General features: G+C 41.7%; 2 protein-coding genes across 2 annotated transcripts in view; both read right to left on the reverse strand.

The window, feature by feature from the left end:
• ARHGAP18 (Rho GTPase activating protein 18) overlaps nucleotides 1-10,119 on the reverse strand; it is a 99,562-nt gene extending 89,443 nt beyond the window's left edge. The window contains exon 1 of the mRNA XM_058836474.1: nucleotides 9,913-10,119. Within this exon, the coding sequence (XP_058692457.1) occupies nucleotides 9,913-9,956 (44 nt within the window). The 5' untranslated portion in view covers nucleotides 9,957-10,119. The remainder of the gene's footprint in view (nucleotides 1-9,912) is intronic.
• Nucleotides 10,120-11,278: 1,159 nt separating this feature from the next.
• LOC131577665 (uncharacterized) lies at nucleotides 11,279-12,827 on the reverse strand. The gene is given in 5 exon segments (XM_058835706.1): nucleotides 11,279-11,400; nucleotides 11,403-11,480; nucleotides 11,483-11,626; nucleotides 11,629-11,749; nucleotides 12,675-12,827. Coding segments are annotated over 5 exon segments (618 nt in total).
• Nucleotides 12,828-13,898: the final 1,071 nt, after the last annotated feature.

The following is a 13,898-nucleotide window of genomic DNA, read 5'->3' on the forward strand; positions in this document are numbered from 1 at the left end:
AAACCATTAAATTGCCAACACCATGAAGCACAGAACATTAAAATGGTGTCTCTACGTTAGCTCTAAAGATACCTTGAAAGAAAACATAACATCCTTTACCGCACTTAAATCTATCATAAACAGCAAATTATGATTTCCTATTTATCAAATTGATCTGGACCTTATACTCTGCTGTGTGAGGGAGTTCAAGGGAAGTTGCTAAGGGCACAGAGTGCAGGGGGAGTCAGTAAATACCAGGCAGCTCATTGCATGGAAACAACTAAGACATTTCAAAGTGATATTTACTTAAATACCTCTGTTCTGTCTTCATTTCATATCTGTCTGTCCAATAACATTGAAGGCCTTTGTTGATCCCATTTCTAGCAAGTACATGTACATGAGCATGCATTCATAATTCTTATTTTTAAAAGAATCTTAGAAACATCTACTTACATTATATCACTACTACATATTTTAATATTCTTTTATTTTCATCTGTTTTGATGAGTTTTACTGCTTTTATTAATATTACAACAGCAGTAGTTTTAAAATTATTTCAATTTTGTTTCAGTCAGTTTTTATTTACCTTACTGGGTAAATCACCTTTTCCTGACTTACCAGAAAGCTGAGAGACGGTGTGGCAATGTGGGGAAGAAAAGCTGAGGATAAATTTGCTGCTGCAGGTAGTTCAAAGGATTATCACACAGCCCAGTCCTTCAATTTTATTAGAAATTGATCCCTTAACTGAATTAACTATCCAAGCAGGTTTTTATCCAAATTAAGTTTCCTTCTTAAGTTTGTCTAGAGACAGATGGTAGCCTTTAAAGATTACTGGAGATATAAACCATTCTATCTTATATATGTAATTATAAATCAATACCATGTCCCTAATTTGTAGAGAATATGTGCTTTTCTGTGGCTATGAAATCTCCTGTCTCATTATGCCCAGGTCTAATAGCATTTACTGTCATAATAGCAAAATGTACCATTTATGGGAGATGTTAATCTGTTGCTAGCGCTGGCCACCAAATGCAGGGCCATATGTTTCTCTGCTGGGAAGAGAGGACTAAAATTCTTTTCACAGAACTAAAATTTCCTACAGGAAAAATACATGATAGATCAGTTCTCTTCTTGCACCCACCCTTTGCTGTAGTGTCCCCAAACCTGGGGTTTGGAGAAAACCTTAAAAATTGGACAGCATTATAGATTGGACTATAGGGGTTGGTTTCCACCTGTAGAGAAGGGGAGGGATTCTCTCATTATTGCTAGAGGAAATGTCAATTCTGCAGAAAGGAAATGAAGGTAAAGATATCTGTAAACAAGAGAATGTAGGTCTGGCTCTCATTACTTTGTGTAAATCCCTAGGCCATTTGATTTTATCTCAGAAATTGTGATAAAGTCCACTATGTCAATGCATGCCCATGTCACGAGTATAAGGATATTCACCACTTCACTAGCTATAGACATTCCAGCTCTGAGAGCAGAATCAAACACAATAAGAAAAGAAACTTTGTCCAGACGTGATGCAAGGAAGAAATAAACAGAATTTTTAGCTGATGATATGTGTCTTGACTTCAAGCTTATTTTTCAGCATACATGAAGTAGTAGCATTTCTGTTCTTAAAAACATTAAATTTATTGAATGCCTATCACTACTTCATTTCTGCTGGACATCTTTGTGTTGAGTTTGCCTCCAAATGTCATTCTTGACCCTTTTTTTGCTTTTTCTTGTATTCTGCTTTTCAATCTAGGTGGACATTTTTAATGGTATTGGCATGCATTTCTTTGTTATCACTATTTGTTACTACGCTCCCTAGGAAGAATATTTTTTACAACTGCAACTATATCCTGTTTTTTCTCAAAGTCACCAAGTTCTTGCCATATCATTGCTTAAGTCCACAAAATGTCCTGATTAAATTTCTGCATCTTATTGAGACAGTGCCTAAAAGCTCTTTCTGGGTTGCTGGCTTCTAGTAAGCAAAATATGCTTGTCTATATTATTTTCTTGAGTTGACTTTCTATTAATTTTCACTGCTCTTTACATTTCTGACATCTCAAAACTTACTTTATACAGCACTGTTTCTCATTTGATCTTTGTGGTACAGAAAAAAAAAATTATTGAAGGGATGCAACCCTTCCCTTCAAGCTGAGGGACTTTGATGGCCACACTGGCTTCTTTTGTTAATCAAGAGATTATGAAGGAAGCTTTGAAAGTACAATGGAGGAATGAGGCTGATAAAAATTATACTTATTACATGATAGAAATCAAGTATCCATTCTATTGATCACTCTTGCAGGAAAAAAAAAACAAAGAAAAAAAAAAAGAAAAAAAAAAAGAAAAAAAAAAAAAAAGAAAGGTAATATTAGGCTTTTCAATCTTTACTGCAGTCAGTTTTGCCAAGATGGTATGTCAGGAAGGACTGAAGGAAATAAGCATCTGAGGAGGAAGAGTGAGGGAATGAAGGGGTATCTGTATGCCACACGTGCTACTGTACTCCCTAAGAGAATGAGGAAAACAAGCTCACAGTTACTGCAGCCATCTCCTTTCCAGTGGAACAGCCACCACACGGGCTACCCAGCCAAGGCCATGCCTGGTTTGACAGGTAGCATCAAAGACAGTAGATGCTGTCTGGGAAATATCTGCCAACCATCCTTCTCCTTGGTGGCAAAGATCTCCTTCTGCCTCCAAACAGTACAAGTGTCTCTCTTCCTTTCTATTGCATTTGGCAAGCCTGGTGAAAAGCTGAAATGATGAGTGCCCCAGGGCATGTTCCTTGGGCTCTGATAAATTATAACAAAACATCAGTGATGGCTTCTAGTCAAAGATCTAATTAAATTCAATTGAGGGAAAACTTCTGGGTTGAAGCTCTTAATTCACTCTGAGAAATTTTTTGTGATTTATCATAGATTGGTCAAAAAGTGGTTTAAGCCATTTCAAACGATGATGAACAAATATATTTTTCTTGAGCCAAAAGCGCTGATGGAAGAGTGTGACTTCTTTGCAGAGCTGGAAATACAATCATTTAGTAATCCTTTTTAGTCAAAATTAGCTGAACTGACAACTTTAAATAGCATGTAGTTACTAATAGCATTTTGCTGACTGCATGCTTTTTTCTTTGCATGTCAGTTTTAAATAAAAATAAGAGTTCAGGCTTATACACAGATTATTCGCAAGCCTAAAGACCTTGAGTTCTCTGTTCCACAGCCTCACCACAGGTTTCTCAGATATTCAGTATCTTCTGAAGGAAAAGGGTTGGGAGCTCCATAAAGATCACTGACAAGTGCGCAGCATCTTCAGTTGAGAAAAGACATGGATTTATCTAAACCCTGTATAAAGTATGAGCAAAAAGTCTACAAGAAAGAAGGGGGGAGGGAGTGGAGCAATGCATCTGAACAGCTTGGGCCATAATATGCACCAGCCAAACTGTCTGTAGAGTTTCTTATCAGACCCTCTGGAATTTCTCAAGGTTGCTGAGACATAAGCTGTTATAAAAATAAGAAAACAGAAGCTGAAAAGCAAGAAAACAAGAGCCAGATAACAGAGGACAGTTGAACACCTGGACTGTAAGCAGTCCTGTGCCCTGAGGAGTGCGTGCAGAGCACATGGACAAGATAAGGGCACCAATGAAAAAATGAGTGTTTGTGTGAACAACAGTTTTAGAATGAATAAATAAGTGTATCATGTAAACAATAAATAGCTTTCTGCAAAATCATATTGGTTCATTGTTCAGAAGTCCTGAGAGCTCTCACAAGGGAGGAACAGCAGGAAGAAAATTCTATGGCAAGAAAATTCTATCTTAAAAGTCAGATATGTAGGGATGAAGTAAAAATTGCCAAATGTCAAGCAGGCTCCTGACAGTTCACAGGGCTTGACACCTAACAATATAAACTAAATTATGTATAGTATTCTTTGACAGTACAGAGAAAACAAGAAATTTAATGGCAATGAAGTTGCTGCACAGTTAGAATGAAGTCAAAAATAATGTTGGCATGGCCATCCCAAAACTTCCTGACTCAATATTCTGTCACAATAATGACAGCAAAAGCCTGAAAATCTGACAGACTAGTCCAGAAAAATCTGTGGATAATACTACCTTGTATTCAAGCAAGAAGCAAAGTTTTAAGTTCTGGTAAAATTAAGACAGGCAGAACAGATAATCATCTGTCCCAGATATTGAAATAATTTCCCTAAGAATTCAACAGTAAGTGATTACAATAATCTATCAGCTCAAGTGATGACATATTACCAGAGAATGCCAACATAACGTAACAAATATAACTCAGAAAGAGAAAAACTGAAAAACTGGCAACTTTACACCTGTTACTCTGAGCTTGACAGTGTGCAAGTCTTTCTTTAAGAGTTTCAAAGAAAAGCATATTTTGAGATGTGGCAGAAAATGGAGAACTGGGATAAAATACAAAGCATTCTTTGCCTTTACCAAGGTAAATAGAGATTTTAATAATAAAATAACTTATATTAAGGAGTTGGGGCTGCAGGAGACCTACCCTATATGGCCTTCAGTATTGCATTTGACACTGGAACACATAAGGATTATAACTACATACAGAGCTAAACAAATGTGAGAGTGGGAACAGTGCAAGTTGTAAACAAGGGAAAGGCTTATCTGAAAAAAGACAGCAATACATTACACTGAAAGAAACCCCAATGAATTAGGGGAGTTTTCCTATTAAAATTTCTCTGGTTTCCCTCCTAATGATCTTATTATTTGATATTTTCATTCATAACTTTGGCACAGAAAAAAGAATGTGAAATTTACTGATATTATAAAATTAAGGATATCAATTTAAAGGAAGTCCAGGGTATTATACAGAAAAAAAATTATAAATGAAAGGACTGAAAAAATAAAAAATCATACACAAGTGCATGAATTTAATAGATTTAATAACTACGTTTTATGCCATAAGCCAGGGGTTTCATCACTTGGAAATGACAGACACTAATTTGTCATAAGGCAAACATCAAACATAGTGTTGTACAGCAATAAAAAGGTATGAGTGGTTCTGTGTACATCTAGCTATATCAGGCTAGATAGGAGACTTAGTATCACAGGCATTGATTAAGTAAAATTGTAATGTCACTTCCAATCACTCATAATCAAGAAAGATGTGGCCAAATGTGGACAGCTACGTGGAAAAGAGCAGAATCAACTCAGCATGAGCAGCTAAGAAGCAATAATAAAATTCCTGTTTGTGAGTACTCATGAACATATATATCTTGGGTGGGAAAATCAACCTCTTTTCATGGACAATGTCAATACAAAGAAATATGTAGAAACCTTCCACTGGCAACTGTAGGTAGAAAATTAGAAATTAGTTTCTAAATTTCCAGAGGAGCATGGTTCCAGCACACCCATCAAGAAGGACAAACAGCCTAATCTTTTAAAAAGCTCAGTATGTTCATGAAGTGGATTAAACACAATAGCTTTTTTACAAGCCACAAGGTAGCACTCAGACAGAAAGTTCTTTTCAACCTGGCATCTTTATGTCTTTTGTTCCTACACCAGGGTATAAGGAACAATAGAGCGTGGCTACATTAGATATAAAAAAAAAAAAATACATTAAGGAGATATTAAGCTTCTAAAAGAAAAGGAATTCGAGAACTTCAGAAGTCAACAACATTACTTCAGGACTGTGTGTCCCAATATGAAAACCGTTTTAAGCTTGATGGGAGAGGAGGGGCTGGTAAGAATAGAAGACCAGCCAACAGTCCATGCAGACCATTTGTATGCTACTGCAAGAGCATAAGGAGCCATAAAATAATACCTGTGCTCTAACCTCACCTGCAGCACTCAGCAGAACCCTGTGTCCTTTACTTGACCATCAGAGATGGCCACAGTAGTATCAAACCCAAAAATCATCACAGTTCCCTGGGATGCTCTAAGAGAAACATGAAACTTCTGAAAAAATTCACAGGGAAACCCTTTGCCCTAGGATGGTAGCCAGAGATGCTAAACCAAGAGATCCAGACTGTGTGTTTTTGTAACAACAGCTTCAACCTCTGCTGGACCTCTAAGTACGAGGTGTTCTTTCCTCTCCCTCTTCATCCTCTCAGGAGGGAGGATAAGGAAAGGTGCTCCTTCCTCAAGATAACCATGCACCACCACATGCTGAGGTGTCAGAGTAGCATCAGTACAGTGTCCAAACTTCTTGAACTGAAGCTCCATTAGGAAAAATGCACCAGGCCAGTTAGAAACATTGCTCAGGCAGGATTCAGGCACGTCTTAAACCATGCAGACCCAAACCATGCATTTCTGAAAAAGCAGATTGTTAAGTTCACCCACATTCCAAAGCTGCACAACCTATGTGAGAGCTTTTGGTGAGTGTAAAGGTGTTGGAATCAGAGGGATGAAGTAAGATATAACTGACAATGTCAGGAGAAGTTTTTTTGATTTACTGGAAAACTTTTTAAAGATATAAGTATTTCATATAAAAAAGCAGGAATCTCATGATAGCTCCAAAATAGTCTTATTAGTTGCTGTTTCAACTAAAAATCCTATTGTATTTCATGTGACCACTTTCAGAGACAGGTTGTGAAAACTAATAATTAATTGATAAAAAACCCTGAACTTCCAAAATATCATTTCAAGCCTGGGATTGCACTTTTCTGCATGTGTACCTTAAGAATTTGCATTTCCTAAAATGAGCTACACCAGCCATGCTTCAGTTTGAATTTCTGCAATACAATTTACTGTGGAAATCTCCTTGGTAGCATCGAATGTTCACTCTCCTCATGAATGTCTTACATTCATAAGTCTGCATCTTTGTCTTCAGTTTGCTGGTGTTGCCTGGTGTTGTCACTGCAAACTGCTCTATCTGCTGCCATCTCCTTTGTTTGTTGTTCTCAAGAAGCACTGCTCATTTCTTTTTTTTGTGCACTGCTTTGCTCTCACTTGGTGCACAATCTTATACAGAGATAATTACATTAAGTATATTTATATGAAAGCATCTTGCCTTGCTGAGAACCTAATTTAGTATTTTTACGATTAGTTTCTTGGCTGATCCATTCCCATTCAGTGAGCCTGCTTTTTGCCTGACTGAAACTAATCAGAAGTTTATGACTCAGCAGAATGGGGTTTAAATGGTACAGAACCATGCTCTGTGAGAGTTAATTAGCTGAGGTAAGTATAAGAGACAAGAACTGCTACATGGTTTCTTCTAGCATCATGAGCATTGCATTTCAGTGTATTTACTTCTGATTTTCAAAAAGGGACTTTTTGGAGCAGTTGGAGAGTGCCCAAGGTTCTAGTATTATTCCTGCAGCTTTAGGATCCTGTGCTTTGCAAGGTGTCAAATTCAAAGATAGGTTCCTATGATGTCCACATTTCTGCTGACTGTGCAAGTCCTAAAGTGATTTGAATAAATTATCTACTTCTCAGTAAGACCTGAATTAAGGGCATAGTTACTGTTCTCTAAGGATCTGATTATAGTAATTCTTTGGGCTGCCCAGTATACTATTTTACTGTCATAGTCTAATCTTGTCACAAATTCTTTTCTTAGAAATTTATGAAGTACAATTTTTAATATTTAAATATTTTTTCTTAATATATATTAGCATAGTAGTTATTCACTTAACTGTAGCAGAACCTTAAAATTAAATTCATGGACTGGGACTCAATTTACACAGAATATAGGAGCTACAACTTACCCTTAGCATTTCTGCCTAGGGTGAGAAAAAGGCATAATGCTGATGAGAAGCACTTTTGCCATCACAGCAGCTACCTAACTATTCTTAACTCAGTCTGACAGCTAGTTTTTTTGGGTTCCTTGCTGTTAATTGGTTTTCATTGGTTTCATACTTCCATTCTCATGAATCGTAAAATAAATATTATGGTGTGGTATCCAGAAGCCTACTAAAATTATTTAACCAGAAATGTCAGACAACTTCATATCTATAAACTCATTTCTACATTACTGTTTTCTGGATTCATTTTTATATTGCTGGTCACTTACTAAAGGAGGCAAATAATAAGCACCTGGTAACACCTAATAATAGTTTTTTATGTCTGACTGATATTGACTGAAACATCCATCCCCTATCTATCATGATTTTGTGACATAAATGGGAAAAAAGTATGACATGATCTTGCTAAAATCAATCCACACTCACTACAGACTCAGTAAAGATGACCAAACACGCAAATCTTACCTGTCCAGCTGACGGGTACTTGTTTTAGTGAACATCTTTTGCTAATTTATATCCTGCCAGATACTGCCACTATTTACCACTCCAGTAATACTCAATGAAGTATCTATGCTCTTGTTTAGTACTGACCAATGGAAATCTATCCTTACTCATGTTCATTTAGGACTAATAGCCTTCAGTTTTTCAAATGTTACATTTACTGCGTCCCTTTCCAGCCATATCTCCAACAGCCCTACTTCTCATATAAAAGAGAATTGACTGACTTCTTAACATCTTCCCTAATTTTATTGACTTCTTTCACCCAGTACTAAATTACTCAAACTCTGCCTTCAGCTAGGGCACTGCCCAGGGATTTATCAAATTTTCAGGTATGCTTTTCACTCCTTTTCAATGCCTTGATGCTCATCCAGTGTGAAAAGAGCATCCTTAAAGTTTATTGAACTTGTCAGCCTTTTTGCATCTTTTCTCATGTTATCTACAGAATACTTGACAGTGATCAGGCTGTCACTGGGTAAGGAACGTAACTTTTTCACTTTGCTGCATTCATTCAGCTGTCTGCAATAATTGCTGTTGCCTAATTCCCTTTATATTATAAAGTGTTTGAGGCTGAGATTTTTTTTATTTTTAGTCTGATGTTTATAAAGCAAATAGAGCCATGAAGCTCTGGCTCAAAACCAGCAGGAATATTCCTCTAAACAAATGACTGCTCTTAGAGGAGAACAGAAGAGAGGCAGGAGTTTTTCCTTCTTGACTTCCTTTTCTATTTGCCCAGCAAAGTAACACGGTATAAAACCACATACATTTATAAAATTAGAGCTGTGATTTTGGTCAAACTTACAGAATAAGTTTAATAATTGCAGCAGTTAAATCAGTGAAAAAAAAACCAGGTAAAAATGGTGATGTTACATACTTCTCTCACTCAATTCATTTCAAAGTATTGTTATTTCAATAGTGTTTAAAAAATATCTACAGACTTCAAGTATTCCAGGAATCAAGTCTTAAACCATACCAATAAAAAGTTACAGTACAATTGATTGCCCTTTTTTCTACTCATTCCTATGACTAACTTGAAAAAGAATTAGATAATGAAATCAACTCTTGGAGCAGCCTTATATGAAAATGCTACACTAAAATATCATTACGTTCAGAAATTAAATTTCTGTTTGCAATTCTTGATACGTGTTATTTAAGTTTTCGATCAACTCTTTTGATTTACATCAAGTGTTCATACACGGGGAGAAACAGTGATTCAACAAAACACAAGTGGAACATCACCAGAAGTGCACACTTTTTTGCTTTTCCTCCACTCAGTGCAAAAATGTTGTATTTGGCGGCTAAATTCTCATTAGAATAGATGATGCTGGAAAAAACGGCTTAGTAATGCATCCTAACAGAAACCGTATTTAAAAAAAAAAAAAAATAAGTAAAAAGGCTAAACATGCAATTTGTCTAATCCATGCTACTGTAATTACACTACACAATACTGTAGGGACACCGACTTTTCAGCCTTTAGGCTGATGACGGGCGTTTTCCACAAACGCGCCTTGCTGTCCCGCGGAGCCGCTCGGAGCGCGGAGGGGAGCGGCTGTCGAGAGCCGGAGGCGGAGGGGAGCGGAGCGGGGCGGGAGCGCTCGGCCGGGCCAGGACAGGCTCCCGGCCGCCGTGACAGCCCCGCCACCGCCACTCGCTCCCGCCCCGCACCGCGGGTCCCTCCTGGGTGTCGCGCCCGGCCGGAGGAGCAGCGCCGCGGCCGCGCTCGCCCGCCCTTACCTCAGGTGCAGGTAGTGCACCAGCTTCGTCACCACGGTCACCATCTTCCCGGGTCGCCTTCCCCGCCTCTGCCTCGGGGACGGGAGGGACACGCGATGACAAGGGAGCCGCTATCCGGGCACTCCTCCGCCAGCGGCCCCTCGCTGCTGCTTCACCGCTCCCGGCCCCTCGGGCGGCAGCGGCTTCGCCCCTCGGCCGTGCCCTGCCCTGCCCTGCCCTGCCCTGCCCGCTCCGCCGCCGCCGCGGACGCTCGGCCACCGCCGCCCCGCCCGGGCAGAGGCGGGGCCGGGGCTCCCCCGCGGCACCGCCCGACCTCGCCCCCTCCTGCGGCCACCCGCCCGCGGGCAGCGCCCCGGCGGCGGGGCTGGGCGGCGGGGCGGGCACCGAGGGGCGGCTGGGCCGCGACCCCAGCGCATCCTGGCGAGTGGGAGCGAGGGGAGCGCCGCCCGCTGCCTCCGCTCCGCTCTGCGCCCGCCGGCGGCGGGGACACCCAGCTGGCGTCGGGACAGAGGCAGAGGGAAAGGGAGGTGCGGCGCGGGTGCCCCGAGGGAGGGGGAAGCCGGTGTCTCCCTCAAACGCTGCTCAGGGCGGAAGAGTTAAACGAGGGGCAAGGAAGGTGATGGTTAGACTGGACAACCTGCGTCGTCGTACGAAACTGATGTCTGCGCTCCATTCAGCTCAGCAGAGCTCGGGAAAGGAGAAGTTTGATTATGGCGTGTTAGCGTTTACTCGGGAGGATTTGTCATAGTTCTTTAATCTACCAGTAAGGACCAAAAGGACTGAAGCAGAAGGCAGCCAAATTCAGGCTGGGAGCAATAAAACATCATTGGCTTCCCATCCGGGTACTGAAACGTCGATATATAAAGCTCTACTGGATCTTGGATCTCTTGAAATTTCATCTTTACAGTGGATGACTTCCTCATATAAACCACATATAAGTAATCTTTATATCAGTTTGATTTGGGTTATGGAGAAAATTCTGGGGTCTTTATTGCTGTGAAGAGCAACCTAAATGAGAACAGAACAAGTGATTAGAATAGTAGACCCATGTATTCAAATATATGATTATTAATTACTTAATTTCCAGTTCACTGCAAATTAAGAGTATCTCTTCACCCTTATTCTCCCCTTCTTGTGCATCCACTGTGAGCACTGAACAAGACAAGACTCTTGAAAACGTTGTATTTGTTAAGAGTAATTCAAAGACTTTCATAATGCACGAACACATTACCTTCTGTGAAGAAAGCTTGCACACCAAACTGCATTTCATATTTTCTGACTCAAAATGCTTGATTGAATCACAGAATCCCTAGGTTAGAGGAGACATCCAAGACCGTCAAGTCCAATCCATGCCCTAACACCTCAACTAAACCATGGCACCAAGTGCCACATCCAATCTTTTTTTAAACACATCCAGGGATGGTGACTCCACCACCTCCCTGGCCAGACCATTCCAGTACTTTATCACCCTTTCCCTAAAAACTTTTTCCTGTATTTCCCTTGGCACAGCTTCAGACTGTGTCCTCTCGTTCTGTCAGTTCCTGCCTGGAGAAAGAGACCAACCCCACCTGACCACAGCCACCTTTCAGGGAGTTGTAGAGAGTGATGAGGTCACCTCTGAGTCTCCTTTTCTCCAGGCTAAACAATCCCAGCTCCCTCAGCTGTTCCTCACAGGATTTGTGTTCCAGGCCCCTCACCAGCCTCGTTGCCTCCCCTGGACACGCTCAAGGGTCTCAATGTCCTTCCCAAACTGAGGGCCCAGAACTGGACACAGCACTCCAGGTGTGGCCTCACCAGTGCCCAGTGCAGGGGGAGAATGACCTCCCTGCTCCTGCTGGCCACACCATTCCTGACACAGGCCAGGGGCCATTGGCCTTCTTGGCCACCAGGGCACTCTGCTGGCTCATGTTCAGCTGCTGTCACCAGCACCCCCAGGTCCCTTTCTGCCTGGGCACTGTCCAGCCACACCATCCCCAGCCTGTGACATTGCAGGGGGTTATTGTGGCCAAAATGCAGGACTCAGCACTTGGACCATTAAACTTTATCCCAATGGATTCCACCCATCCACCCAACAGTTCCAGGTCTCTCTGCAGAGCCCTCCTACCTTCCAACAGATCAGCACATGCTCCCAGCTTAGTGTCATCTGCAAATTTACTAATGAAAGACTCAATACCCTCATCCATGTCATCAATAAAAATATTGAACAGACCTGGCCCCAGCACAGACCCCTGAGGGACACCACTGGTGCCCAGCCCCCAGCTGGATGCAGCACCATTCACCACCACTCCCTGGGCCCGGCCATCCAGCCAGTTCCTAACCCAGCCCAGAGTGCTCCTGTCCAAGCCTGGGCTGCAGCTTTTCCAGGGAATGCTGAGGGAGAAAATGTCAAAGGCCTTGCTGAAGTCCAAACAGACAACATCCACAGCCCTTCCCACATCCACCAGGCAGGTCACTGGTCATAAAAGGATCAGGTTGGTCAAACATCACCTACCCCTCCTAAACCCATGCTGGCTGGGTCTGATCCCCTGGCCATCCTGTGTGTGCTGTGTGATGACACTCAGTGTAAACTGCTCCATTACTTTACCAGGTACTGAGGTCAGGCTGACAGGTCTATAATTACCAGGATCCTCCTTCCCACCCTTTTTGTGAATGGATGTCACACTGGCCAGCTTCCAGTCATCTGGAACCTCCCCAGTGAGCCAGGACTCTTGGTAAATGATGGAGAGTGGCTTTGCAAGCTCACCTGCCAGCTCCCTCATCACCTTGGGATAGATGCCATCTGGTCCCATGGATTTATGAATATCCAAGCATCTCAGGAGTTCTCTGACTGCCTCATCCTGGATAGCAGGGGGACCATTCTGCTCCCTGACACCATTTACCAGCCCAGGAGGACAGCTGTCCTGAGGACAAGCCATCTTCCCACTAAAGACTGAGGCAAAGAAGGCATTGAGCACTTCTGCCTTCTCCTCATCTGCAGTTACTAAGTTCCCTCCTGCATCCAGTAAAGAACAAAGGCTGGTCTTACCCTTCCTTTTGCCATTCATATATTTGTAAAAACATTTTAAGCATTTTTATTATCCTCTATAGAAGTTGCCAAATTAAGTTCAAACTGAGATTTAGCCTCCCAAATTTTTTTCCTACATGCCTTACTCCCTTAAATACTTCCTGAGAGACCTGACCTTCTTTCAAAGATAATCCATCCTCTTTTTGTTTAAGTTCCTTTAAAACCTCATTGCCCATCCAGGCTGGACATTTGCCTTGTTGACTTATCTTTCAGCACACAGGGACAGTCTGTTCCTGTGCCCTCGAGATCTGTTTTGAAGCATGGCCACCTTTTCTGAACTCCCTTGTTTTTAAGAGCTGCTTCCCAAGGAACTCTCTGAATAAGTCTCCTAAACAGCCAAAGTCCGCCCTCCACAAGTCCAGTGTAAAATTGTTATTGGTGTTCCTCCTGATTTCACCAAATATCGACAAGTATGATTTCATGATCACTGTGGCCCAAGTGGCCTCCAACCACCACATCTCCCACCAGCCCACCTCTATTTGCAAACAACAGGTCTAACATAGTCCCTCCCCTGGTGGGCTCACCCACCAGCTGTGACAAAAAGCTGTCCTCCACACACTAAGAACTCCCTGGATGGTCTCTTTTCTGCTGCATTAAGTTCCCAACAGATGTCTGGCAGGTTAAAGTCACCTACAAGAACAACAGCTGGTGATCCTGAAACATTTTCCAGCTGCTTATAGAATAAGTTGTCCATCTCCTCTTCCTGGTTGGGTGGACAACAACAGCCTCCCAGTAGGATTTCAGCCTTGTCTGCCCTCCCCCGAATTCCTACCCACAGGCATTCAACTTCATCATCATTAGTTTCAATACCTATGGCGACAAAAGCCTCCCTAATATACTTACTGACTCACTCTAATGAAGGATTTCACTGTGTAGATAACATTCAAACTACTGAAACTTATAAACAAAGATAACCCACAGT

Source organism: Poecile atricapillus, chromosome 3 (assembly GCF_030490865.1).
Source record: "Poecile atricapillus isolate bPoeAtr1 chromosome 3, bPoeAtr1.hap1, whole genome shotgun sequence".
Taxonomy (NCBI): domain Eukaryota; kingdom Metazoa; phylum Chordata; class Aves; order Passeriformes; family Paridae; genus Poecile; species Poecile atricapillus.